At 38.7% G+C, this 27318-nt stretch overlaps 1 protein-coding gene across 12 annotated transcripts in view; it reads left to right on the top strand.

Annotated features, from left to right (window-relative positions):
* SOX5 (SRY-box transcription factor 5) overlaps positions 1 to 27318 on the top strand; it is a 649933-nt gene that overhangs the window by 542775 nt on the left and 79840 nt on the right. For 7 of the 12 annotated variants that reach the window (XM_052789110.1, XM_052789111.1, XM_052789114.1 and 4 more), the window contains 2 exons: positions 4753 to 4876; positions 17530 to 17615. In XM_052789110.1, the coding sequence (XP_052645070.1) occupies positions 4753 to 4876; positions 17530 to 17615 (210 nt within the window). The remainder of the gene's footprint in view (positions 1 to 4752; positions 4877 to 17529; positions 17616 to 27318) is intronic. The other 5 variants (XM_052789117.1, XM_052789115.1, XM_052789113.1 and 2 more) reach the window with 1 other exon arrangement.

The following is a 27318-nucleotide window of genomic DNA, read 5'->3' as shown; positions in this document are numbered from 1 at the left end:
TCGAGAGTAAAGTGCTGCTCAGAGTTTTGTCAGTTTGTAGAGGAGGGGAGTGTTGCTTTTAGCAGCCGTTCTAATTCACACTGAGTAGTTCGTTACTCCATCACCAGTCTCACCAAAATGGATAGAATTGCTTCTGAAGAACTAGAGGTGGGTGGAAAAGCAGTATTCACCCCTCAGTGGAAAGTGTTATATATGGATGCTGGGAAATGCATTGAGGTATTTACCTTGGAGAGAGGAAAACTTACATAAAAGTTTATGCTAATAAACATGTAATGAGCAACTGCAGAAATTAAATTGGTGGAATTGTATAAAGATAAAATAAATAAAACTAATAGCAGCTGCTATGTTAGGGGCTTAGATTTGTTGAAAGTATGGGTTTATGTTACTTGAGAAATATTATAAGCCTGTTAGATTAAGCAAGAGTCACGTGAGGGGGGAAATTGTGAACTTTTAATTAAAGACTCTGTCAGGATGCATGGGCATAAAGGACCAAAATAAGGTCAGGCATGCTATCCTGATTCTGGCATTCCCTAAGCCTTGAATGCCTAACTTTGCAACCTTAATGCTTCCTTGAACTATTTTGTCTTTGTAGCTATTTATATAGTGACCCAAAGTGCACGTGACATTTTAGAGAAAATAGAGTAGAACTATAGTTGTCAAGTGTTTGCAATCTAAATTTATATAAGTCACAGCAGGAGCTAGTAACAAACAGTAGGGGTAACTGTTAAAAACATACTGCTTAGTGCTTAGGTAGCTGTGGTAACCATAATATGTTCCTAAAAGTAGGTAGGAAACCAGAATTTAGGCAGTAATACTACAATTATAATGAAGCTGGGAATACTGGGAACCTAGCTGTGGCTACACTGAATGCATGTCTTTGTGCAGTTGGATTTGTTATGGTCCAGTCATAAAGGACATGCACAGATTCGTGAAGATGCTGGCCCAGGCTTTAACAACTTGAATCAGTTCCAAGTTTAATAACAAATTTATTTAGATAAGGATAAGTCATTTAAGGGCAGATTTTTCAAAGACAGTGAAACAAATAAAGATACAGTGAGGCACTTCCCAAAATTTAAAATCTCTACGGGCAACTGTGGATGTCTCAGTTTCCCACTTGGACAGTAGATATACTATTAGTTGCTTGTTCTGTGCTCATGCTGTTTTTTTCATTGATAAGTTCTTTAAGGCTAGTCTCCTTTCTGGATTTTCAGTGGCAAGTATGAAGGGTCCCTGATTTTGGTTTCGGCTCTAGGTTAAACTTGGTTGCAATTTCTTCCACTCCTAAAATACTTTGCTGTTACAGAAGATGACTTACTATCCTCATTATGAATTAGAGAACCTTTACTTTCTTGGATTGTTTGAGCTCTTGTGTATCTGCTTCCTTAAGGGGAATTATTTTTCATAAACTAAATGTCAAGTGGTATGGTTTATGTTTTTCATTGCAGCATGGGCTTCCCTCTTGCCCCAAATTACTTGTCAGAGATATGTGAATGAAAGTATGAATTCCTTGACTAGCAAATTGATTGTATAGAATATTATGGCTCTCATGCCATTTGGTTCATTTCTTTATTATTTTATGTATGTTGTATGCCTTTTTTGTGCATACCGTGCCTCTACGGTTTGTCGTGCAGTACAAGAATGCTTCCGATAAATCTGATATGTGGTGACGGCATTCAAATTAAAAGAAAGATCAGGGAACTGTGTGATCAGTTGACATCGTGGCAATAGTATGTGTAGTGAAAAAACAGGTCCTTGGAAGATTGTATCTGTATCATCCAGACTAACATCATAAAGTAGATAAGAAGTTAGAAGGTGAAATTCTAGCCCATTAAATCCATTGGGAATTTTGTGAGGATTTAAACTACAATCTTCACCTTTAGGAAATTACAACTAAGAAGAGGTAATCACATAGAGAGACTGGCAAGTGGAGAATCTTGACAGCTATGTGCATTTTGAGATTGTTAAAGATGTATTTCTTTTTATGGACATATATATGTCCATTAGCAGAAAAAATTGAACGGCCTGAAAAGTAGCTCTGATTTGCAGTCCATTATGTTCAAATTAGAAATGCAGTATCAAGAAGTTACCATCAAGAAGGTACATCAAGTATGTAAACTATATAACAAAAAACATTTGTGAGAGATGTAACTGACGTAGTAATAGCTTAAAAAAAAAGAGAGAGGAAAATACCCTTTGTGTAAAACTCAGAAGGAGGGCCTCTATTCTGTGCCACTTGAAACAGTTGTATCCTGGCAATTCTAGGTAATAATAATAAACATAACAAAAGTTAAGATGTAGTAGTTAAATGAGTCATAAAAATGAAGAGTCTGTAATTTGTATTGTATTGTGTCAGGTAATCGGATTAAAATAAACTAATGTTTGCAGTTACTTGTATTTGGGAGAAAATGAAGTGTAGCTGTTTGAGTGGTGCTACATACGTTCCATCCTGGAATGAAAATCACATTGTTTTGACTGCGTTATTTCTGTATCCATGCAAACCATCCTCATCACTCTATAGTTCTTACCTCTACTGGGGTTGTGTCATTTGAAATTAGTGGGTATAAGGCCCCTTGGAGAGATAAAGAGGAGCAGTGATTTGAAAAAATGAAATGCAGCAGTCAGAGTTAAGAAGAAAGGGCATTTTCCTGGTAAATGTTTTCCTAAATGGGAATTTTTCAGTGTGGTGTTTTGCTCGTGTATTTGGCAGTCACTTGGAATCAAGTGCAGACTTGTGCTACATTGTGGGCTTGGCAATGACAATTTGTGTGTGTGTGGTGCTTTAGTTATATTAGCCCTGGAGGCAGAGTTAACACTTGCAGTGGGACAAGAGTATTTGCAGTCATCAGAGAACTTTGCAGTCAGCTTCAATAACATCACTCCATTTTTTTCACTTTTTTTTAACATTTTTTTTGGCAGCAAAGCTCTTAGTAGAACCATCTGTCTTTCTATTAGTGTTTTTGAGTCCTGTTTTGAAGCTTCTTTGCTTGGCAAAGTCACTTTCATCCTTGGAAACCATTTAAAAAAAAGTTCTGTGGCTTTTTGCCGAAGAAGAGTACTATGCAAAAATTCCACACGGCTGTTCATTTTTGTTCTAAAAGAATACAGTTACTTTGTCTTTGTCTTAAAAAAAATAAACAAACAAAAAACCCAAACAACAACAAACAAAAAATAAACACATGAAGAAAAGGCAGATATTGGGCACTTCTAGGGTGGCTGAGTGGGGATAGAGAAGAAATTACATTTTATACGTTTTTTTTTTTTCTCCAGCAATCCAGTTAAAAGTACGTATGTCTTCTAGTTCAGAATAGAAAGGAGAATACTGAAGTAACAAAAAATGGATCGAGTTAGTTCAGTGAGTGGAGCTACGTCTGCTCTAGCTTCAGTCCCAACCTTAATCTCCCAGTGCAAGAATCTCTGTCGACAGCACTCCTGAACTCCATCCTTGAAAATTATTTCAGGTTATAAAGATGCAGTCAGCACACAGACAGGTGTTGACAGGTCCTGGCATAAATGAAGAGGTTACCTTCCCAAATTTCATACCACTCTTCTGCCTTGTAACAGTGTTGGGTGAACCGAGACTTCTCCTGGATCTTCAGGAGAGTAAATTAAAATAAAATTAAGTCAAGATGCTGTAGTCTGAACTGTGGCAACCAAGGAACTGGCACAGGTTCTCTTTTGCCAGTTCTGCTATGCAGGCAGTAACGAAGGGAGTAACACCTTCTTACACCTCTGGCCAAAAAAGGTTGTCTATCAACACTCTAATTCTCCTTGTTTCTTAAGGCTACAGACCACAAACTAAATTTTAGTCTTTGATAATGTATCTGTACCTCCAATGCCTTAGCTTTACAGTGCCGTTAAAAATCTAGATGACCTCTCTTAGAAAATGAGTCAGTCTCCTTTTACTGACTGATCTGGTCAGTACAGTAGGGTTTTTTAATTAAAAGCAGCCATTTAACATTTTAATCTAGCAAGCTTTTTGTTTCTCATCTGTGTGAAATAGGAAGATGATGTCCATTTCTAGCAATTAACAACTCTGACAGAACTGGGTAAAAGCAATAGTATTAGACATTGCGCCATGGCCAACTTCCAGTTTTGATGACTAATTTCTGCATGTCTTAAGTCCCCTGCAGTATCCACTTACAATATAATATTTTCCATTTCCTGACTTGCATGGTTGTGTACAGTTGCTGTGCAAAGTTGAACAGCTAACACTTCAGACATAGATGTGTTTTATTTGTGAATAAAGTGTCTCAGCCTTTTTTCTTACCATTTCAGAGACTTTCTCTTTTCACATGTACAAATAAGTGCATGTATATGGGCAGAAAAATAGTACTGACTGTGCTGTATGCTACTTACGCACGTATTTGTACTTCTGTGTGTGTGTATCTGTGTTTGGGCTCAGTCAGAGTGAAAGCTACTGTCTGAGACAGAGAGATGGTTACACAGTGCAATAAAAGAGAAGAAAAACCCACCCTGCCGTCCGAGAAGTGAGGCATTATGGACTGTGGGGGGAATAATTAATTGGGATATAGGTATGCGTTAGTGGAATCTTTCGATTTATTTTGGATTAATGTAATTCATATGAAGTGCTTTGGTAATTAAGATGAGACTGAATAGTTGATGCTACTGGAACACCCCATTATGGAGGAGCATATTCAAACCTGACCTCTCAGATCCGAATTAAGACAAAGTGTGTAAGCAGACATTTTCCCCCGAAAAAATTCCACGTTTGATTTTCCCTCTCCTGTTCAGCAGGTCCAGGGTCAGCTGCCTCCATTAATGATTCCCGTATTCCCTCCAGACCAACGAACCCTAGCAGCAGCTGCACAGCAAGGATTCCTTCTTCCTCCTGGTTTCAGCTACAAAGCGGGATGCAGTAAGTCCTGTAGACTTTTTTAGCTGGAAGTGGGTGTAGGGCACAATTTCGTGCCAGTCTCTATGAAAGTATCACCTCCCTAGCCCGATGGACAAAGCCATTAACTTGCACAGATGAGTGTAAAATACAGGATTAGCCATTATTGTATGAGAAAAGATTGTCAGAGATGAAGTACGTGTTTCAACGTAACAGCAAAACATTTCACACAAGAAGTCGATTTGTGCACCTTCTTTCTGACAGATCTTTTTGACAGGTGAACATGCTTATGATCACGCATACTTACATACCCCTGAAGAAAAGCTAACTGAAATTTCCCAATAAATTTCAACACTGTTGTAAGAAAATACATTTTTTTCCTGAAGCAGCCTGCTTACTATTTGTGAACTGAGGGCCTATTCTAGTCTCTTTCTTCACACAGAACTCACGTTAATCTCAACAGGGGTTCTGCACAGAGATCAAAGATAGCATACACTTTTCAGTTTGATGGACTAACACAAACTATGAGTATATTTACGAAAGCCTAACACTAAAAAAATATAGCATCTACTTTTTTAATCCTTGAAATATTTGTATTGTTCTCTACACTCCCCAGATTTTTTTGGAAGTTTTATTTAAGCCTTCTATAGGATTTCATGTTCCTGTCAACAGGGTGATAATAAATACAAGTTAAGGAATAATCAAGGAACTCCATTTCCATGAATAGGCTTAGCTAGAGCAAGAATTTCATAGACTTGTCTTCGTGCATTCGTGCTTGTATAACTCTTCTGACATCAGTTTTTTACTGAGTTATCTCGGACTTGCTTTTCTACCCTTCTCTGTTTCTAGCATGGGTGTTTAGCTTTATTATGTCCATGTCAGTGTATCCATCTGTATCATTGACTAACTCATGAATTCATCAGTTGCTTTGAGTTACTCAGCACTTGCCGCTGCAGCAGTTTCATAAAATTAGAACATAAAAAGATTCCTTTAGTTAAACTGGCTTAGCCCACACTTTCAGATTTCTTTCAGTTTCTGTAACATTGTAGATACAGTACTTGAATGTGAACTTGAGTTTCTTTGGCCACTAATCCCTTTTCCTAATATTTTACAGACTGGGACCACTACTGAAAATTACTGTTCAAAACACTTCACGTCCCTCAGCAGCTGCAGTGCCAAAGCTTAGGCTCATTCACTTCTTCCAGTGATTTCACACTCAGTCTCTCTCAGATGGGAGAAGTAGTGATTCACGTTACAGAATGTTTAACTGAAAGCCACACTGAATATGAATGCTGCCATAACTGTAGGCCTGAAAAAGGTTAGGAAAGCACCCTGTTAGATATATCTGGCAGAATAAATTAGTTTCATGCTGATGAAGTCTGGTTTGGCTAGAAAGAGTTGAGGTTGGTTTTTTCCTTTCTTTTTACTGCATGTACATTAACTGTAAGACAGTCCTATAGTTCCTCACATCCATGAAGTATATATGACATTGCATGTTTGTGTAACCTTGAAAATCAAAAAGGAAAAAGAGCAAAGTTGCTGCTGCTCCTGGCAGTAAGGCTTGGAATTAACAGCATGCCAAGGTCTAGGACTGAGCAGAAGCCAGTGGAAAAAGACAGCTCTGTGTTTGGTGATTCCCTGGCATGTTTGACTGAATTTGACTGAGAAGCTGAGGAAAAGTGATAAGTAGTCCAAAGGATTTTTTCTTTTCACTCACAGTTTAGTGTAAACAAAAAAGCATGTAAGGATTTAGCAACACCTAGAAAGCTTGTAGCAATGAAAAACGTAGCTGCCTTAAAACTATAACATGTTCATATCAAGTAATGTTTTTGACAGGCCATTAAAACATATTTCTCCCACTTTTCTGCTTGCCCTTCTGTGTATCAGTCCTCTTGACAAAGATGTGGTAGATTGTAAAGCAAAGAGCTTTGGATAAAATTTTCTAAACCACCTGAGTGATTTGGGAGACTAAACCTTCATTTGAAGAGTGACAAAGACACTGGGATCTAAGTCTGAGGGATATTTAGCAAATGTTTGTATTGTAAACTTTAGTACAGTAACCTGTGCTAGCTTGAACAGAACTAAAGTGGATACCAGTATAGCACTGCAACAGAGAATGTACAGCAGATTAATTTGCTCAGCTTCTCAGCACATTAAATGCCTAACTTTCACCGAGTTTGCTTTTGGATGCAAGGCGTTCCTATGAAGTTCTGAAGACCCCACTACCAGCATCTTTACCTGACTGCTGTTGTATGTTTTAAATTTGGCTTATGTACCTTATGAAAATGGAACCTCACTTCTACATCTTCCCTGTCCTTTTGGAAAACCTGCCCTTTTTTCTGGACTGATAGATTTTCAGAATTATTTTGTATGGCTGATTGATAGGAATTCTCTAGTGATGATTCTGTTACTTACTAGCATTAACAACCTGCACATAGGAATGATAAAAATCTCCATGGGACAATTCAGTTCCAGTCACAAATAACAAAGAACTATGATAATTTTCATATACTGTTTCTCAATAAAAGGGAGATTTGAAAATTTGGGGGAGAGGAAGAGGGAATTTTGTGATAAGCAATATTTTCATAACTAACTAATGATGCTGAGTACCTGGATTATGGATAGCTGGTTGGGGACACCTTCAAAGGGACTTACACAGTTATATGCCCTGCCTCTTTGAAAAGTCAGATCTCCAGAAGAGTGTCTCAAAATCAGCAGCATATCATCTAAGGCACTGCAGGTCTCTCATCAGTTGTGCTACTGGTCACACCTGATAACTGGGTTACTTGCCGCCTTCTGTCTGCAGGCCAAGTAGCTGCAGAGATCACTGTCTCCAGCTGCTCATCACTGTGCCTCTAACTTCTGACATACTGGCCAGGCTTCTTCGTTAAGCACTCCCTAACTTGCTTCTGTCCAGGCTGCGATAGCAAGGACTTTCTGTTGAAATTGCTTAAACTGAGCTGGCTCATTTTAATGGGAACATGTCAGGAAGTGATTAAACAAGCAGCTTGGTCACAGTGGTAACCTTTGGCAGGGGGCTCTGATTGGAGATGGTGGCCTCTTCAGCCAGCACAGCTGCAGCTGGAAGAGACATTTTGATCAAGCCTCGAGGTCAGTGAAAGAGAAAAAATGATGAATACCTAGTTGCACTGCTATTTTTCTTTCACTCAGCTTAGATAATGAAACCAAACTAACTTATCCGATGCTTTCTGATTCACCTGTCCGTGTTAGAGCAACAGAGGGTCAAATGTATGTCTCCCAGTGGCTTCAGAGAGTGTATGTGGTAGGGTTCCTCAGCCAGTGCTTCCCAATGGACTAATGACTTATCCAGAGAGAGACTGTGGAAAGGGGGAGTACTGTTTTCTCTACACATACTTCCTTTTCCAAGGATTTGACTGAAGATAACACAAAAATAGTCGTAACAGTTCATAGCAGGGGTCCATTTAGATTCCTCTCATGGCAGATACCTAAAGAAGAGTAGAAGAACAAGGCAAGAGTATGCCAATACTTCATCCCCCTATACTTTGCCAGGTTCCAGTGGTTGGCACCTTGGGGACCTTCTGGCCCTGTGGTGGCATTACTGTGTGAGAGCTATTCTGTCTGTTATTGAAAACAAAGAGGTTTCTCTGCTTGGGTTCCTACCTGATTGGAAACATTCTAAACAGCTGAAATGCTCAAAAGAATACAACAGTATCAATCTCTAATATGTGCAAATTATTCACTTCTCCAAATATTTTGCAAAATTGGGTAAATACAGGGAGGAGGGGGTAAATATTTTCTCCATGGTTACATGGCAGGTCATGGTCTTTGGCTTCCAATTTGATGTAGTAAATTTCCTTTTCTTTCCTTTTCTCCGTAGCAGATCATGCTTGGGAGTGGCTTGGGTTTTCATTTTGTTTTGTTTTTTAAACAGATGGTTTGCATTACATAAGGGACAATTTACACAAGTTGACACTTCCCCTTTTTTCTCTATGGCATATTGTGTGGTGGTAAAGTTGGCAGAGAAAAAGGAAGGAACTTCTATTAGGATTACATTTCTGTTTGAGAAAAAAACCCTCATAATCTATGGGTCCCGTTGATTTTTAACCTCCATAGCTAGATATAACTGCATGGTGTGTAAAGTATTTAATATTATTATTTACAACCAAAGCATTTTTTCCATATGAGAAAAATAAGTTGGCAGTATGTGATGGACTCTATTGTCCACGATTAGCAAGAAAAATGCTGGATACCTACTTATTTGCTACATACCTGGTTATCTATTCACTGTGTGCTATTTGGAGTTTAAGTATTTTGATTTTTATGCAAGCCTCTTCATATGTATTTTATTATATACATAATATGTGGTATTTATATAGATGTATAATGCAAAGCTCTTTTAATAAAGAGTTGATGTTTCAAAGTGGGGTGTTAACTAAGTTAGTGACCTGTGGCAGGAGCAGATGTTGGGAGTTAACCCCAGTATCCTGAGTATATGAATTGGTTTTAGCAGCAGGTGAGAGTCTTCCATTTCAGCTGATGCTGAAACCAAACAGAGCGAGATTACTGCATTTCCCAAACTGTGGTGAAGCTTCTCCCACATTTAGGCTATGCAGATTGGCTCAGGTCATTTAACCCTTCTCCCTTTATTCTCAGCCAGTATTCCTTAACTCTGTCATTTGTTACTACTGCTATTACTAGTTCAGCTCCACTTGTGATACTTGCTAGATAACATACATGACTCCCAGCATTTTAGTAATGGCGAGTGAAATGTCAGCTCTGCTGAGGTCTGAGGAGCTGTTGCTGTTGACTTCACTGAAGTCAGATTTCACACCAGATGATACAGATCTGCTAGGGCCACTCTTAGAAATAATTAGAATTTATTTAGAGCTAATTAATATTTGTGAAGTGCTTTGAAAGTATAAAAACAGTGTAAGTGATAGAAGAGAAGAAGTTTTGTATTGTGCCCTTTAAAAACTGCATAGTTCTGCCTCAGAGGCGGCTGCTCTTCAGTCGTAGGTAGTGTGATCTTTTTATTAATGCACATATGTATAGATTTGTATGTGGAATATTAAGGCATGATTGCCTCTCCTGGGACAGGGAATGAAATAAAGATTTTGGGAAAGCAAAAGGGGCTGCTTCTGGGGAGCTATTTACAGAAAAGGCAGAAGGAGTTGGGCTGAGAACAACAAATGTAAGTAGCAGAATGCACCAGGACAGAATGCTTCCTCGCGCTTCTTCTGTGGCTTTACATTTGCAGCACTGTTTACAATTAGCTTTCCACTAAAAGACACAGAATAGCCCAAACTTTGTAAAGAAGATGGGTCCTCCGCAGTTAATGGTGCTAAGTAAGATTCATTTTGGAAACTGCGCTCCATCTCTTCTGTAAGCGTTTGATGCTCACGTTAAAAAGGAAGTGAAATGTCAACTAGCCACTTAGGGAGGTGTGGTATGTTGTATCGGTCCTGAGGTTTTTCAATACAATTGAAACTGTTGAGTTCCAGACAGTTTCTTCTTTGGAGGATGAAGAACAACATACTTCGTTTTCTAAACTGAGGTGTGCAAGAAATTGAATTATATGGAGGTTTTTAGGATTTGTTTTCTTTCTCAGGCAACAATAGTTACTAAGTCTATATTTCTGGAAGTGGGTTTTACCCTAAATACATTTTCCAGGTTATTCGCAAATTCTCAGGAAAGCTTCTAGGTAGCCTTTTATTTGCTGATACCTATGTTATTTTTATGGAAGTATGCCAAATTTTAGAAACGAGAATTGTTTTTCTTTGCCCATTCCTCATCTCCCCTGTGGATAACTTGTTGTAACAAATCATATTGTGTTCCCAGTCAGATGTCATCAACACGAGGTTTTCTGAAAGCACTTTAATCACTATTTCAACCATATCCAATTAGGGGGGAAAAATCTGAATATACAATAGGTGCATTGTATGTGTCTTACATATTAGCTCGTTGCTGCTGGAAGTGTTCTAAATAAAGTAACGCACACAAAGTTATTGATGAAATATCTAATTACCTTTTAAAATCAGCAAAATTGTGTGAGATGAACAAGCCAAGCCTAATAAAATCAAAATATGCTGAATTTACTGTTCATCTATATTCTGAACAATAATTCCGATGTCCGATAAAAATGAAACTCTCAGTTAATTGGTTCCTCATACAGTACAATAAAATTAATGTTTAGGAGTTAAATACCATAAACTTCCTCAGGGAAATTTGCTGATGTATCTCTGTTTTTTAGTCAGTCACATGTTTCATTGTTTAATGGAGTATCATGTGGACTGTCTTATAATTTTTCTTGTGTTCAGTGTCCATGTGTCTGGCTTCTAAAGAGACTGAGCGCTAATTTCTGATTTAACTGTGTCAGCTTTATCAGCTGACATACAGGTCACTGACAATCATCAAATCACAAGAAAAAAATATTGACATTGCTGTGCTTTTATCAGAATGACAAAAATAGGAACCATGTGTTGTGAGGACCACATACTGTAGCTTCTTTATAAAGATGCTAGTCATCTTTCAGGGCTACTGTTTATGCCTTGGAAAAGAATGAGCATATGACTAAACCCTCATGTTCCCCCCAGGATAAGAAAAGAGTAATAGCATTGTGGATAGAAACAGCAAGAAGGAGGAATTTTTGGTAACAACGTTGCCTTTTAGCATACATGAGAATGTGTCAGTTCTGTAATGCTGCAAATGCAAGGGAAGGCATCAAGACTGCAAAAAATAACACCACAACTAAAGACTGTTTCTAACTGAAAGAATCCTATAGCCCCTGATCTATGCGTGGCTTCTCACAATAATGCTAATAAAAACAAAACAGACAAGCAAAATAATAGGGTCCTGTGAAAACAGGCTGATAGTTTCAGTTCTGTTTCTAGGCCATAAAAGATGTCTGTTGTTATGGCAGTATTAGCCATAGTTGGGCAACCAAATAAAAGTCACGATTTTAAAATTCATGGTAGTGTGTACAAACCTTTGTGGAAATACATAGGAACTGGAAGGCTTCTTATGGGTCCCTCCAAAGCCACCCCTTCTGTAGACTGAATTGTTCCTCTAAAATACAAAATCCCTCGGAGGCAGCACCCGGTCAATGCTCTCCAGAACTATCCTCAAAGAAAGTCAGGGAGCCAGTTTGGATTTCTTTTGGAAGCCACTGGTGGTATCATCTTCATACTCTTTCTCTTATTTATCTAAATCCCTAATGCCTACAGCCAGAAGTCAGGGAACACTGCTCATCTCTTTCACAGCCTCCTGTTACTTTTACTACATGTCCACCATCACACCAAAAAACTGAAAGGAAAATGGTGATGAGGGTGAGAATGAGTGAGTGGAGAGAAGAGAGATGCAGTGGCTTACCTGTCAGTTTAGCCATCAGCTGTGATTATTCATTATAAATATACTTAAGTGATAAATTGAGTGTAAAATTACTGTGGCTTTTTCTAGAGCTTGTCAAAAATGGGGAAAGATAACGTAGAATTCCTTTTCATTCAACAGAATCTACTATAAGGAAATGTTTATTCTGGTATTTTTCATGGAATTCAGTTTAGCATACTGTTTTGGAAATTATAATTTAAGAACTTGTTTTTGTTTCCTACTCTTTATATTCTTTACACTGTTTTCTTTTTTTCTTCTTCTTCCTTGACCTCCCAACTTTTTTCACTTGCTGTCCCTGAAAGACAGGTAGGAGGAAAACAATAAGTTTAAAAAAAATCATGGGAAATAAACCGCCTACTTCTCCACTTCTGGTATCATTTTTTTTTAAAGAAGAAAATTTCAGGGAAAAAAAATCAGTGTTCTATTGTTTCATATAATCAGGTTCAACTTAAAAATCCTGTCAAAACATTATAATTTAACATTAGCATGTAACTTGATTTATATAGCAAGTAAGACAATTGTGCCTGCTCTGAAGAGCTTGCAGCCTGTCAGAAGACAAGACAAGACACTAGGGGGGATTACACCATGAAGGAGAATAAATGAGATGACTGACAGAAGAAGGAATACAAAAAACATCTTAGGAGTTGAGGTGAATTGTGCAACACGCATAATGTTAGCTCCTATGCTTTCTTTTCTCTTTTAAAAAAAATTCTAAATGTTTTTTAACTTACTAAACTCCTTTGATAAAATTTTGCAAAACATACAAATAGTTTAAGAGCCAGTGTTGTATTTCCACAAGCATACAAGCATTTAATATCCATGAGCTTGGTAGCTAGTCAGTTGAAAATCAGATTCCTAAGCATAGGGTTGTTATTTTGTGTTTTGGGACAGGATGTCCACTTGGCTCTGTACCACAACTTACTTTCGCAGAAAAGTGTTCTCAGTGGAGGATGATAGGGAGAGTTCATAGAAAGAGTAGTTTAAAAGTGGAGGTACTTCATGAAAAATCCTCTTGTAAGCAGATCTTGGAAGATTATTTTGGGCAAGGATAAAGGTGTGATTTGAAATTGAAAGAAGTTGCAGCGCATAAATTATCAGGAAAGAGGTTCTGGGTATGTTTGTGGAAGACGGACCAAAAGAAGCATAGAGAAATAAAGAATTGGCACGGAATTGAGGGTTCAGCCTTGCCTTCTTTCTTCCCTGAGCCACTGGCGTTCTCCTTTGCTCACAGTGTGCACCAACACCTCTAATATACCCCCATGAGCTCCCTCAGGCTGACATATCCCATTCACTTCTTTAGGTGCTGTATCACCAGTACATACGTCCTCCTGTGCTCTTTTCATGTAGTCAGTCTTGAATAATTCTGTTCTTCAAAGTGATGTCACCAAGTAGCTGGGAAATAATTATATATTAGAGAAGAATATGTCAGCTAATGAAATAATTTTTGCCTTGTTCTCACAATAAAAATCCCAGCCTGTGACCTGCTCCAGATTTTATCATACAGTGTACTAAAGAAAAGCAACAACAACAGAACTTCTCTCTGATGCTTTGTTTATAAGAAAAGTCCACACATAATGAGAGACAGTTTGGAACATGAAAGGACTGCACAAAATGTTTCTTTTGGTAGCTGAAAGATGCAGGGAGGTACACTTCTGCCTGCATGCATTAGTAGATTAATAGTGAACTTTGTAAATTGAAATGTAATATAGTTGTTTGAGAATCTATTGGTGTTTTCAGTGAAGCAAACTTGTGAATGGCTTGGGAAATACCTGTTTCTAATAGCTGTATATCTTGCCTCACGTTCCTGAAATGTTCCCAGAGCTTGGGAAAAAAAATGTAGCGACTTTTTACATCTAAACCCAAGATATTTACTGAAGAAGTAATGAAAGAGTTAAGACATGCATTTCCCAGACTTCAGAATTAACTAAAACTGCTCAGGCAGAACCTTCACTCTGATATGGGAATAAATTTAAGGACAGTAGAAAGATGTATCATATTCCAGAGTAACAGCAAAGAATGAGCAGGTACATGTTTACTAGAGGAGACTTGAGGCCTTTGTTAGTATTTTGGAGGGGTGGCAGTTGCTCCTGCACCATGTGATATGAGTACGTAAGTGCTTGGCCTCCTCGCTGATACAGGGCCTGGATCCTTCCCTGCGAAAGGCACTGTCTGAAGAGTTGTCTCTGGGTTTTAATCTTGGCTCTTCCACTGGCCTGTTGAGTGACCCAGGGCATCCATGGCATTTGAGCATATTCCTTGCTCTTTTGTGGTTTGCCTCCTGTGGACAGTAAGCTCCTCCAGACAGAGGCGATCTTTTGCTAGACTTTTGTACCAGGGCAAACACCGTGGACCACTAACCCTGATGGTGTCTCTGCTCGTTACTGTACCTTCCTCCAACTTCTTCGCTGCTACTGTGTCTGTACCGTGGGGGCAGTAATGTCGATGTACAGTGTATGAGTAGCACCTGTGAAAGAGTCACAGCACAGGCAGGGTGTGCTTTTCTTCATAAAAAGAATTGCTAAACCCCTACATTAAGCACACGATAGCAGAAGGTATTACCAAAGCATAATGATCCAAAGATTCATGCTGGGTTACAGAAGCCTTTCAGTTTTGTTTGTTGTTTTTGTTTGTTAAAAATATTTTGGAGCCCTGGAAAAATGTAAAACCCTTTGAAGAATGAACTAACAAAAAATCAACCTGGTAGACAGGAGAGCCCAGCTCTGCACAGCTGTAATCTGGTTTTAGGATGAATTTGAGCTTTTTCCTTAGAGTTCTGAAAAACGGTGTTAGCATGTTCTGGTATAGTAGTTGCTTTCCAGCATCGTCTCCTAAAGAGTCCCAGAGGCGTTACCTACACCACCAAAGCCAGTGGTTGTGACCATGCACAAGGCCATGGGGTGTGCATGTCCATGTCTTCTCTCGCAAGCATCTCCTTGATATATCTACCAAATGAACTGTAAAGGATAGGAATTACCACAACAGATGAGGGTAATGAGAATCTGCCTGGCTGTTTAGGAAGGTGAGAATAGTGGGATATATCAATTAGCATGAGGTTGTGGGAAGATGGGCTGAGGCTTATACGTGTATGTGGAGAAGAGAGGAATGTGGGATAGTGCATGGAAGTTAATCTTTTAATAGGTACATTTTAATACAAATAATTCGTAACTAAAGATTTTAATAGGCTGCAAAATCAACATTCTAGTGAGAAACTTTTCCCTTGTTCTTTTCTTTGCAGTTGAGAAATTAATAATTTTATATTGTTTCATGGCTGGTTCTTGAAAAAAAAGTCCTCTTGTAGAGAAGAGTCTTTCAGAATGATACTGGGATTAGCCTTTGAGCTGCTAGTGGTGTGGAAGCAGCTAAACATCATTGACCCTGAGTCTTTGACCACAGTCTTTCTTCTCCGTGTCCTCACATGTTTAAGGCCCACTGCTTGGGTCACAAGATAACTCTCCAGAAAATTTCAAGTCAGAGAAATTTTTAATTCAGTCTGTGATATGAAATGGAAAGTGGATGCCTCAGTTAAAGCAAAGTAAAATTGGAAAATGTGAAACAATGGCATCCCCTGGGGAGAGAAACCCAAGCAAGTCAGGAAATCTGTTGCCCCTTGACGATAAATAAATAAATGGAGAAGTTGTGGCCTGGTGCTGGTGCAAATCCCCATTTGTGAATGGGGATGCCTGGCTGGACCTTTGGATTCCCATTGCTTGGCTGGCCAGCCTTGAAAGACTGTGAGGCTTCAGTCAGCAAAGCATTATTCAAGATGTTCTTAAACATAAGCAGGCGTGCTTATTGAAGTTAAATATCAGTTAAGATGCTTTGCCAGCCCAGTTTTTTTCTGGCCCTCCATTTCTAGAAGTTATGGTATTTAATTCTTAACAGGAGATCAAAATGCTTGAATGAAAAGATCTCTGTAAAGAAGGTTGCATTATAAAAGGGAAAAATAAACATTAGCAGTTTTCCTGAATGTGTATACACCAACACAGCTTATTTCTGACATTTCAAAAACATGAGATAAGTTTCTTTCCCTTTGTTTTCTGTTTCCTGTAACTTAGGCTTGATACCATTATGAACTTTAATAATAACTAATAATGATTGTACAGAACAGCTTGCATTGCCTTCTCAATTTATCTTTTTTCTCCCCAGTTCACTCAAAAAAGCACAATAAAGGAAGAAAACTTTTAATCTACCTCTCTAATGAAATGTACAGGAACATTTAGGTAGATTTTCCTGATAAAGTGTTCTGCCTTTTCCATAGTCTCATTTCAAGTGGCTGTTCTAATGCTACAGAAATCATGCACTCTACCAGAACGTAGGGACATACAGAAATGCCCTGGTGATCCTTATTTGAGTGGAAAGTGCTTAAACATTTTATCATTTGGAGAAGCAATATAATGCGTGTAACTTTTTTTTTTTTAACCAGTTTTCTTAATAGTTTTGTTGATGGGCTAGTACGAAGTTTATTTTAACAAATCAGATATGTAGGGAGTGACCAAAAGTGAGCACTCCATAACATTAAAACATGCCTGTCTCCATCTTGATTTTTGCCATCTCAGGTAATTTTCCTTTATAAATGCCTGCAACTTTTTCTTAAACCTTTACTGGGTCCCTTTATCTCATGCAGCACAATGCAGTTCTTACTAAAACTAAAGTAGTTTTCCCTCAGAAGAAAAATGGAATCACAAGTCATGAAGTGGAGTTGGCGCAGGGATTTTGGAGGCTTGTGTCTGATTCACTTAACCTCACATGCTTTTTCCTGCTGTAGGATCAAACTCTGAAACTAAAGCAAGATTTTTTTTTTTTTCCCCTCACCTAAAAGAAAACACAGTAGTCAAGGGAGTGCCATTTCTGATCTGTGAGAGGCTCAGTTTACTAACAGGGAGCCGAATTTGGTTAACTTCATATTCTGGACAAGCTTGTAAATTTGTCCCCTTCTAACACCGTGATCTTATCAAGGTTGTACTGTTTTCCTTTTCTTCTCCTCCACCCCCATCTTCTTTCTTTCCTTTTTTTTTTTTTTTTTTGAAGTGCAGCCTTCTGATCAATGTGCACTTTTTTTTTCCATTTCCCTAAATACATCATGAAAAAGGATGAGGTTTCCGCCTTAATTGCTTGTGCCTTTTATTCACATTCCTCTCTCAGCCAGAATTGTGAAAAGAGTGTTAGTAAAAGGCTGCACAATAGAGCTTTTCATTAGGCCTCAACAAGGCACACAAAAGAAGGCTTTTGGAAAGAGTGAATGCAGGACTTTAATTTGCAGGTGGAGAGTAGATAAAAGGTGCTGACGCCTCTATTATTCTCTTACTTAGGTGACCCTTACCCTGTTCAGCTGATCCCAACTACCATGGCAGCTGCTGCCGCAGCAACACCAGGCTTAGGCCCACTCCAACTGCAGGTAAGTCCGAAAACAATGCAGAAGAGGCAAAGGTTAAGTAAATACGAAAACCAGTTTTCTCTTCCATTTGAACACAATGCAATTAACAGGGGTTTTGGTCTGTTCTCTTCGCATAAAGTTTGCATCTGAAGCAAAATAATAGTCAAATCACATACATTTTTCTTTTACCTCGAGGGAACTTCTTGTTACATTTTTGTGTCTTTATTGTCAAGTTAACTACTTTTAGGTTTGTACTTCAAATTTCTGCAGAGCAGTATGTTTGCTTGTCTTTTCCATGAGATAGTTCTGATGCAGGCTGTAAAGGCTGGCTAGGTGTAAACCAGCAAAAGGAAGCGCATTGCCGGGCAGAAAAGCTCTGTCCTGACAAGCACTTTTAAACTGCTTAAAAGTCGCTTAACGTGATTATGTCCTTCTAGGCTGTAAGCTCTTCAGAGCAATGATTGGCCCCTCCTACAGTGTTTTATGGTACCCAGCACTTTTTAGGCACTGCTGTAGCTCAGATAGTTAGCGTTTATACTAATTTAACATAGTAAATTAGAAAACAGGTGGAAAGATACTAAAGAATTTTTTTTTTTGAGCTATGTTAAAGAGTTGGCCTGGTAGCCAGATGTATCTGATTCAGAACTCCCAATATCATTCTAAATTTTGGAGGTATTAGGGTGTCCATGGGTCTTAATGATAGCATTGCAGGTGTTCCTCAGGTATTCCTGATCCCCGCAACCCTTGTCCAGTCATTGGAAGTAAGCAAATGTGGTGTCCATCTCCGCAGTTTGAATTTTGTTACCTGCCATGTATGCTTTGCTGGTAGGATGAAGCCAGGTCAAATTTGGAACTAAAATGAAGTCAAGATCCAAATTATCTCTAGTACTGCAAAATCTGGATTGACACTCTTTTGTAGAAACAAAAAAACCTCCCATACTCTCCATTGCTAATTTGTCTCCACGCTCATTATTATTTGCCAAGTCACATGGAACAGCAGAGCTTTATACCTGCTTGGAAAAGCTCAGCATTTATAAACAGTACGTGTAAAATGCATTCTCAAACTCGGTTTGGCCAGCATCAGTATGAAGAAGACTCTCTGCAACATCAGATATTTCAGTTGTTTGGCCAGCATACGAGAGCGTGGGACATAGTTCTGGGGAAGATTTTTTTTTTTTTTTTTTTTATTTTAACACAGCCAGCGGAAGTTAGCTGAGTTTCACAGAAATAGCTGCCAGTGTGTAAGCTGACACATTCCATGCACCACAGAGGTTAATACATTCATTCCTATTGTGCCTTCGTATGAAAAGCTACACTGTCTGTGTGTTAGTTTCTGATTCTGTGAGTTACAAATACTGTAGGCGGCTTAAGAATCATGGGAGCCATAAAAGTCATCCCTTTGAAATGAATTTTGAGGAGTAACGTCAGTATTGATAAAGTGCTTAGAATAGCCCAACACATATGAACACACATATGGAAGAAATAGGGGGGAAAAAAGGAAAAACAAAAATTGAGCTAGCTAGCAATGAGGAAATAGAGGTCTGAGTCTAATTCTATTTGTTTTTGCGGTCATTCAAGCTAGTGCTAAAATAATGCATCAGTGCTCCAGTAAGTTGGGAGGATCGTTTACTTTCATTTCAGGACCAGCTTTGGGCTGTATCTCTGCATGTGGTGGGCTGAAGTATTCTGATTAAAATACGATTTATCACAATGACAGTTTCCTTATAAAAAGGTGGGCTTTGTGCAAATGTGACTGACTTCATAAATATCTTAAGATGAGTTTAGGTTGTGGAAAATTTGAAAACCTCAAAGGCCTCTTGTTTCTGTGCAAAGGAGAACATTAAAATGAAAGTATTGACCAAGTTCACCTATTTTGTTTTGCTACACATTATTTAGTCTGGAATTAAAGGGAGAGTTTGGCAGCCAGTCGGTGGGAGAGGTTGAAATTACTAGCTCTGGAGGCTCCTTCAAATATTCCAGACTTGATCTCTAAGGGTGCGTATATGCTGGAAGAAATTTAAAGTTGTCTTTCTTCACATCTTAACGGTGATTTTTCGCTATCAGTGCAACCCGTTGAATAGAAATTGGACGTGCCTCTTAATTTCTAGTGCCATTTGAAAGAGTCAGGTAGGCTAGATGCGCTTTGAGAAAGGTTTTATGATACAGTACTCAGAATGGACTCTCACCCATGCTAGCATGAGTGGAGCTGAATCTAGTGTAGCTGCTAGCCTAGAAGGATTGTGCCTTCCAAACTCTGTTCAAATACAGTTTAGCTCAGTGATGACTGTTTCTTCAGTCAGGAAGAAACATTCGTGATGTTTGTCATGAAGAACTGGTCCAAACCCACCTTTAAATGGCATGAGTGAATGTGCAGCCATTACAGTCTCTTTCAAGGAGGAACTCTTCTTATTTGAGACATTCCCCTACATTACATGTAACCATAGTGTTCCCTGCAAACCCTCTGTCATCTGGTCATCAGACAGTAGAAGGTCAGAAAAGTACAATGTTCCTTCTTTTCTTCTTTTTCTATCCTCCCTATCACTCATCTTTCAGGCTTTGTATACTAAAAGCAGTAGTTTTCAGGGGAGATCAAAGAACCTGACACAATGCTCAGTTTGTTGCTCCCAGCAGAATTTGGTACACAGTGTTATCTTGGTGAAGACAAAGCCAAGGAATTTTTCTTGTTTGTTTGTATAGCGATAAACATTTCTTTGTTATTTCATTAGAGAATTTGAAGTCAGGCATGGCTTTAGTAGTGTACTGTGAGATCAACAGGAAGTACTTTTTTATCCCTGGTTGTCAAAATTGAATTTTCATTTTGTAAATGAAGTGCACGCTGTATTTATTACAGCTAACACCTGATTGTTTTCCTGTGGCAAAGATACTCTTCATCAGTGAAAATGTAATCTCTCGTTTTGAAATGCCCTGTTGATTCCCACTGACGGGTTCGTAATCTGAAGCCCTCCGTTGCTCTCCCTGCCTTTGAGTCCCCACTGGGGTATACAGATTCTGTCATCCGATATCTGCCACAATTAGCCATACGTGATTGCCTTTATTTCCAGTATCCACAGAGAGACTAATGACTCAATAAGAATGGAAACTAAAACTCACATTGTTAGATGTTGCAAAAGGAGTAGATGGATGGGGCCATGTTGGAGAATCTGGAATTAACACCATGCATGCTTGAACCTGTCCTCTGATAAAGAGCTGTCTATCAGCCCTGCATATTCACTCATACCCACATTTAATGACATAAATGCCATTTAAAAAAAAAGTTTTTAGCTCTCCTTTGTTAATGGGAAGATTCAGTCCCAAACATTGTGTGAAGTGTCATTTTAAAATACACCCTCATTGCAGTAAAGTGCCTCTTGGTTAGCACATGAGTTTCTTATGTTGGTTTTTCCCCCTATAAATTTCATATGGTCTTGTTCTTCAAGAGTGATGCAGCATAGTGATCCTGTTTCAGAGGAATGAGAACAAAACTGAACTTAGCCTTGCCACTGTGTTTTACTGAATAAGGCTAATGAATCGAAAGTACTGCTGTACGCGTTATATGGACATGATGTTTTCCTATATGGTTCAGCCCATGAGGGGTTTAAATTCCTCCATCTTGAAGATCAGCATTCAAAGCTGTAAGCATAGATATCGTGTCACAAGTTTTACACAAAGTAAACTGAAGTGATTATTCTAATAGTGGTCATCTTGAGCATACCTAGTATGAAATAGATGTTTCTGAGCAAATTCAGTATAAAATTACATCTGGTGGTTTCTTTTCTGAGGAAAAAATAACTCCTGAGTGCTTTCTGAGCAGTAGGAAACAAAGGACCTGATCACCCAATCTGAAAATTGAGAGGAATCTGCACCATTGGGAGTGCGAATGGTTCATATTTCCGAGATTGTTTGTTTGATAACCAAATAGTGACAACGACTGATTAATTGGCAGTAATACAAATGCTGTGTATACCCATAACTATACTGAAAGATAATGCTGGATGTATAGTGACAGCTGACCGTGTAGTGTTACTCTATGCACATTTTGTGTCCTGTCAAAACAGTATAGTAGACTGATGTAATACAGACTTCCTGCAAACATCTGCTCTTGGAAAAACACCCCAGAAAGTTTTGAGTGCCCACATTCAAACTTTCTTCCCTCTTCATCTTAGCATGAAACTGGATGTCATGATTATTGGTGGTTGTGTTCAACATTATGACCAAACCTGTCACTATACAGATCAAGAGAACCTCATGTCAGCATATGAGTGCGAAAGCATTTCGGCTGGGTCTCAGTTCTGGAGACCAGCCATTTGAAGAATCCTGTTTGATTCTCTTTGGCTATTTGTGTAAAAACAATGAGCAGATTTAGACCTCAAAAATATCTGGAAAAATAATTTGACCAAGTTTTTTAGTCTGCACTTTCTTTGTTAAGTACTTGGGTCAATTTTTTTTTCTTGCTACAAACCTATTCTTTTCAGTGGTGTGGGAAGATGCGTAACAAGGATTGATTTTCAGTGGAATTTAGCATACACAGTCTGGACCACATTTTCAGAAGAATTTGGGCCACGTGCAGGCACTGACATAAGTGGCTAGATTTTGAGAAAAGTTAAACCCATTTGGAGTTTAAGTGCTTCTCAAAGTTGTTCATCTTGCTGTTATTTAGGTGTCTGACTCATTAGAAATTTTCCTTTGGAAAACCTTGCTTCTAGATACCTTAAGGGTCACATAATCATCTGTGGTCTCCATGTTTGTTTTACTTGAAGGAAACGGAAAGCATAGAGCTATTTAACAAGTATATAGTGACTGATCAGAAGATAGACTGTTCCAGTGGTCATATGAGTATTACATAAAATATCTGTTGCCTGTGAAACAAAAAGCATGAGGACTGCCTGCTCGGTCAGATACCATTTTTTTTCTTGCATACTAGCTTCCTTTTGGCTTCTGCACCATTGCAGGGATGAGCTACATCTCTCCACTTGCCAGTTCAGGTTATTTCACTGAAGTATCTCCTTAAGTTTCATTTGAAGTGTTGCTGATGATAGAACTTCACCTCTCTTAAAGAGATGGCACTGCATTTTCATGCATTAATTATCAAGCACTTTTCTTTTTTTTTTTTTTTTGGCATATCTCTTTCTGATTTCTTACTATAATCTGTAGACATAACCAGTTTTGACCAGATTAAGCAGTTGGCCTTCCAGTGTTATAATGCCTCAAATCTGTGAAAGAAGACCCTGCAAAAACTGTATGAACACTGTAGTGGTACATCTGAATACTGAAAGCTTTATTCTTTCCTTGTATTGGGGAGCCAACTTGCCAGAGCTGCAAAGGCATATGAATTATTTCTGATTGAGAAGAAAAGTCTGATGCCCCATTATTGTCTCTACAGAATGTAGCCAAGAGATGGCAATACTTTATCCATTATTCATTTACTCTGCAATTTACATTCATGACCTCTTTGGGATATTACTATAACCAGTTCTTTGCTTACAAGAAGGTGAACCATTTCTTAGCAGTGCAAGGTTATTCCTTCTATTTGCTGGGCAGTGTCTACCTTTAAATACCATCTAAGCTGGCTTTTCAACAGCGAGAGTCAGTATCCTTTCACTGTTTGCTTTTCTACTTTACCTGTTCTCATTAATAGGACTCTGACTTAATTTGTAGGGAATGAATCATTAATGCACAGTTTAATTACAATATTATAATACTCATACAATCCACTTAAGCATAAAAAAAGTAGAATTAGTTTTTCACTGTGAGCACACACATCTGGGGAGAAAAACAGCAAAGTACATGAAAAGCGACATTTCTCATTAGCATAACCAAAAGATGGCAGTTGTCCATCTGCCATTAGCTCAGTGTATTCCTATGCTGTTTCTGATGGCCATCACAAATAATGATAATAATAGGAGTAATAAAACAACATAATAAGTATACATTTTTTGTTGGCTGCCCTTTTAAATAGTTTTAAAAATTGCTACATTCATGCAGTTTCTATATTCCCTACTTCTGTCCACTGCTTGTTTCTGGCTTTGTAAGTGAATGTGTTGGCCACTAGATATTCACCACCTGTTCTGCGAATGAGTGGCCAAGATGGCCATTTTTATAAGAGATCACTGAAGACCAAGGTCCAGTTCTTCAACTAGAAAAATGGGGTATAGTACTCTTCACGGAAGTGAAGCTACAGCCATCTAAACAGGGTGAAGATCTCTCTGCGGGTGTGGGGTACATTGTCTTCAAAAATTTGAACTTCCCAAGATTTCTAATTTATTATGAAGTCTTAGTGATGTTTTTAAAATATTCATTCAGCTGTCTAAGTAAGGTGTTGAGTGAGGGCCTGTTGAGTGCCAGGAGCATTTTTGAGCAATCCCTGTTTTTAAATGGAAAAGGTTCCTCCCAATTAACTCAAAAGCAAGCCTCACAACACCAGGGTGCAACTAGTCCTCACTTTCTGGATGCCTGCTGAGAGCTAGAGATTGTGATAGATTGTGTAAAAGCATGAACCACCGAACGTATCAGCTCAAATAAATCTTGTTCATGGTGGGTAAATGTGCTTTGTAGTTGGTGTCTAAATAGCCCATACTTGCCTTTGATATAATCTTATACAATGTTATGGGTAAACTCAATATATTGTATCAAAATAGATTTGAATGAAAAGCTTGATTGCATCATTTTATTGGAGTCCAATCAATTTACGAAAGACAATCATTATGACAGACTATATATAAACGCTTTGTATTTTATTGAGCACTGTGAGTGTCTGAACATACAGTGGACATTTACAGGCAGTAAATACACATGGTAAAACAATATCATGGCTACTCTGTGGGTTGTCAGATTATAACTCCCTCCCCAGCCCTCCAGGGGAAAGAATTAGCAGTGGTAGCATATTCATTTTATCTAGATTAACAGTCCTTTCTGCATAACTTTCAGATTCCATCCATATCTATGAAAAATGAAAAAGACTGAAAAATGACCAGCCTATCTTCCTTCCAGTTGTAACTCAGGCCTGCTGTTTGCTAGCAGACCTCTGTCTGCATGAGTGAGTTTTCTTGTAGGTTAAAGAGACTGAATTCCCTCTTCCCCCTCCCTCCGACCCTGAGCCTGCAGGGCAGACAGACAGAAGCACACATATGATTAATACAGCACAGCTGCAGTAGTGACTCATTTGCATATGTATTAATAGAGGCAAAAACAACAATTCAATTACATACAGAGACATTCTGCATACTAAAGAACATATGCAAATAGCCTGGAAAAAGTGCAGCCAGCGTTTTCTCTGACTTTCCTGAGCCCATATGGGCTAGCATCAGAGCCTAGCAGTTTTCAAGAAATCCCCTTTAGGAAGAACCTGTTACAAGATGCTTATACAGCTATTACTCCTCCTCCCCCCACCCCCCCGGGTTCCCAGAAGGCGTTTGACATTTGGACAATGGAAATAGCACAAGCAATGTCTTTTCCATGTTACTTCCTATTTGCCTGCCTTCAGCTTCATATTGTTGTCTCTTTACATATAAGCCCCAGCGTTAAGAAACCCAGTCCTTTGCCTTGTCTTCCATATGCGTGCATTTATTCTATTTTTCTTTCGCCTCATCTGTTGTGTTGTTTCCATTTTCCTTTGTCTTTCTCTGTCTCAAGCTTTCTCTTACCTTCTTGACTTCTGTGAAATAGCAAAAGATGACCATTTCTGTGCCTTTTTCTTGTAGTGACCTTAAATATCTCATAATAGTATAACTCAGTGATTTTCTGCTAGGGGGCCATTAATACTTTTAATGGGTCTGAAAGGTGTCTCAGAAAAGTTAACCTGTTGTAGATAGGCTTTTATATCATGATACATTAGTCTTTGTCTCTACTAAGAAGGTTGTGGAGTTCTCAAAGCAAAAAGGTTGAAAATCACAGGTATTAAATAGTTCATACTACAGGTGATGCAGATCTTCATAACTGGTACAGAATCTGATTCTAGTAGTAGAAACAGATGTTCTCTAAATCTCATGGGAATTTTATAGGCAATAGTTCTGAGCATCTTTCAAAAGCAGGTTGAAAGTATTCCAGCCCTGGAACTTAGGCTATGGGAAGGCTTACTTAAGCTATAAATAATTTCTTTAGCTATAAGTTATTCCTTATGTTAGTATGTGTTGTAACTAAACCACCGAGTATACTAGGTGTATGTACTTGGTATACTTCTTCACACAAGCCATTCACACACTGTGATACGCAACAAAATATTAGGCTATGATCCATACCCGGTACACCAATTTCTGGAAAAGTTTGACATTTGACATTATCCTTTACGGACTAGACAAATAGAGCTCTATTTCAACTTGAAAAGAGATAACAAGTCACTAAAAACTTTTGGAAACCTGACAAAGCCATTAAGATGCCCAACTGTCTTGTTTGGGTGGCAACCCTCTGTGTTTCAAGCAGTCTGAATTACTGGCCATTTGTTTGAAACATCTCTGCGGTGTGAGCAGGGAGAAATAGGTCATGCAAGAAAGAGTGTGTAACTGTCTGGCAAGCATACTTGCGAGGTCAGGTCATCCTTAATTTCTTTTCTCTCGCAAAAATGTTACACTTCTTTCTTTTTGGGGTTAGCCTGACAGACGGAAGCAGATTACTCCTTGATTATTTATAAGGCATTAATTTTAGATGAATATTGCTGAAGTAACTGACATCATAAGTAGTTTTAGCAGCCAGCAGAAGAGCCTGTTTGCAGATTGGAATATGACAGTCTTCACTTACACAGCGTCCTGTCTAGGAGAAAGTCTGAAGCGTATGAAAGAAGAGCAAACTCGAGGAGTGGAGGCATATATGTCAGCTAACACTTTGTTTATTCTTCCGTGCGATATAACTGGGACTTGATGGTTAGAATGGTGGTGTCAATGTTACGAGTTCAGCCAGCTGCAGGACAAAACCCGTGTCAAAATAGCAGCAGTGGCAACACCTGTCTGCCAGAGTCTTAAACCGGGGTGGGGGGGCCAAACATCTGAGAATTGTCTTATACTTCCCTGAAGTAGCTTCTGTTCAGAAAGAAGTAAATAGCCGCCTTCGTATGTACACCTTGAGGTAACCAAAACGATGCCTCCCTCCCTCCATTGGCAACACAGCAAACCTGTGAAGTGTTTGTGTTTCACAGAATGCGGTGTTTCATGGCTTGCATTCGTTTGGAATTAATTCTCCCTGGAAAGGTCTGGATGAAAAATCTGGTAACAAAACCAAAAAACCATTTTTTTATTTTATTTTTTTTTCCTACTTTTTGCTCTTTGTGCATTCCAGACACTGGGTTTTGAAATAGTTGGCTTATGCTACTGGTTTTCCTATTATGTTGTTTGCTCTTTTCAGAGGGATGTTGCTGAAAAGAAGATTATATAATCATGCAAATAAGATTGTATAATCCTGAGCAAACGGTCCATGGGGGGGGGAACGGGAAACCACACTGAGTGGGGCTTGGCTGGCTGCGGGGGGACTCACGGACACCATGAACTGAGGGCTATGGGCCTCCTGTAAAACACAAAGCTGCAGTCAGACTAGTGAATTTTTCTGGATATTTTTGGAATTCATTGTCTTCGTGCTGAGCTCTGCCAATAGTGTATATTTACAGTGCCTCAGCAGAACATCGTGACAGACAAACACACAGGAAAACTGCAAATCACTAACATGCACACTCTTCAGAGCTTGCAGAACAATGCTACAAACAACAACAGTGAGAAAAGCTGACTTGCACAAAACTATTTAC

This window comes from Harpia harpyja, chromosome 6 (assembly GCF_026419915.1).
Source record: "Harpia harpyja isolate bHarHar1 chromosome 6, bHarHar1 primary haplotype, whole genome shotgun sequence".
NCBI classification, from domain to species: Eukaryota; Metazoa; Chordata; class Aves; order Accipitriformes; family Accipitridae; genus Harpia; species Harpia harpyja.
This window is presented reverse-complemented; position numbering and strand designations above follow the sequence as displayed.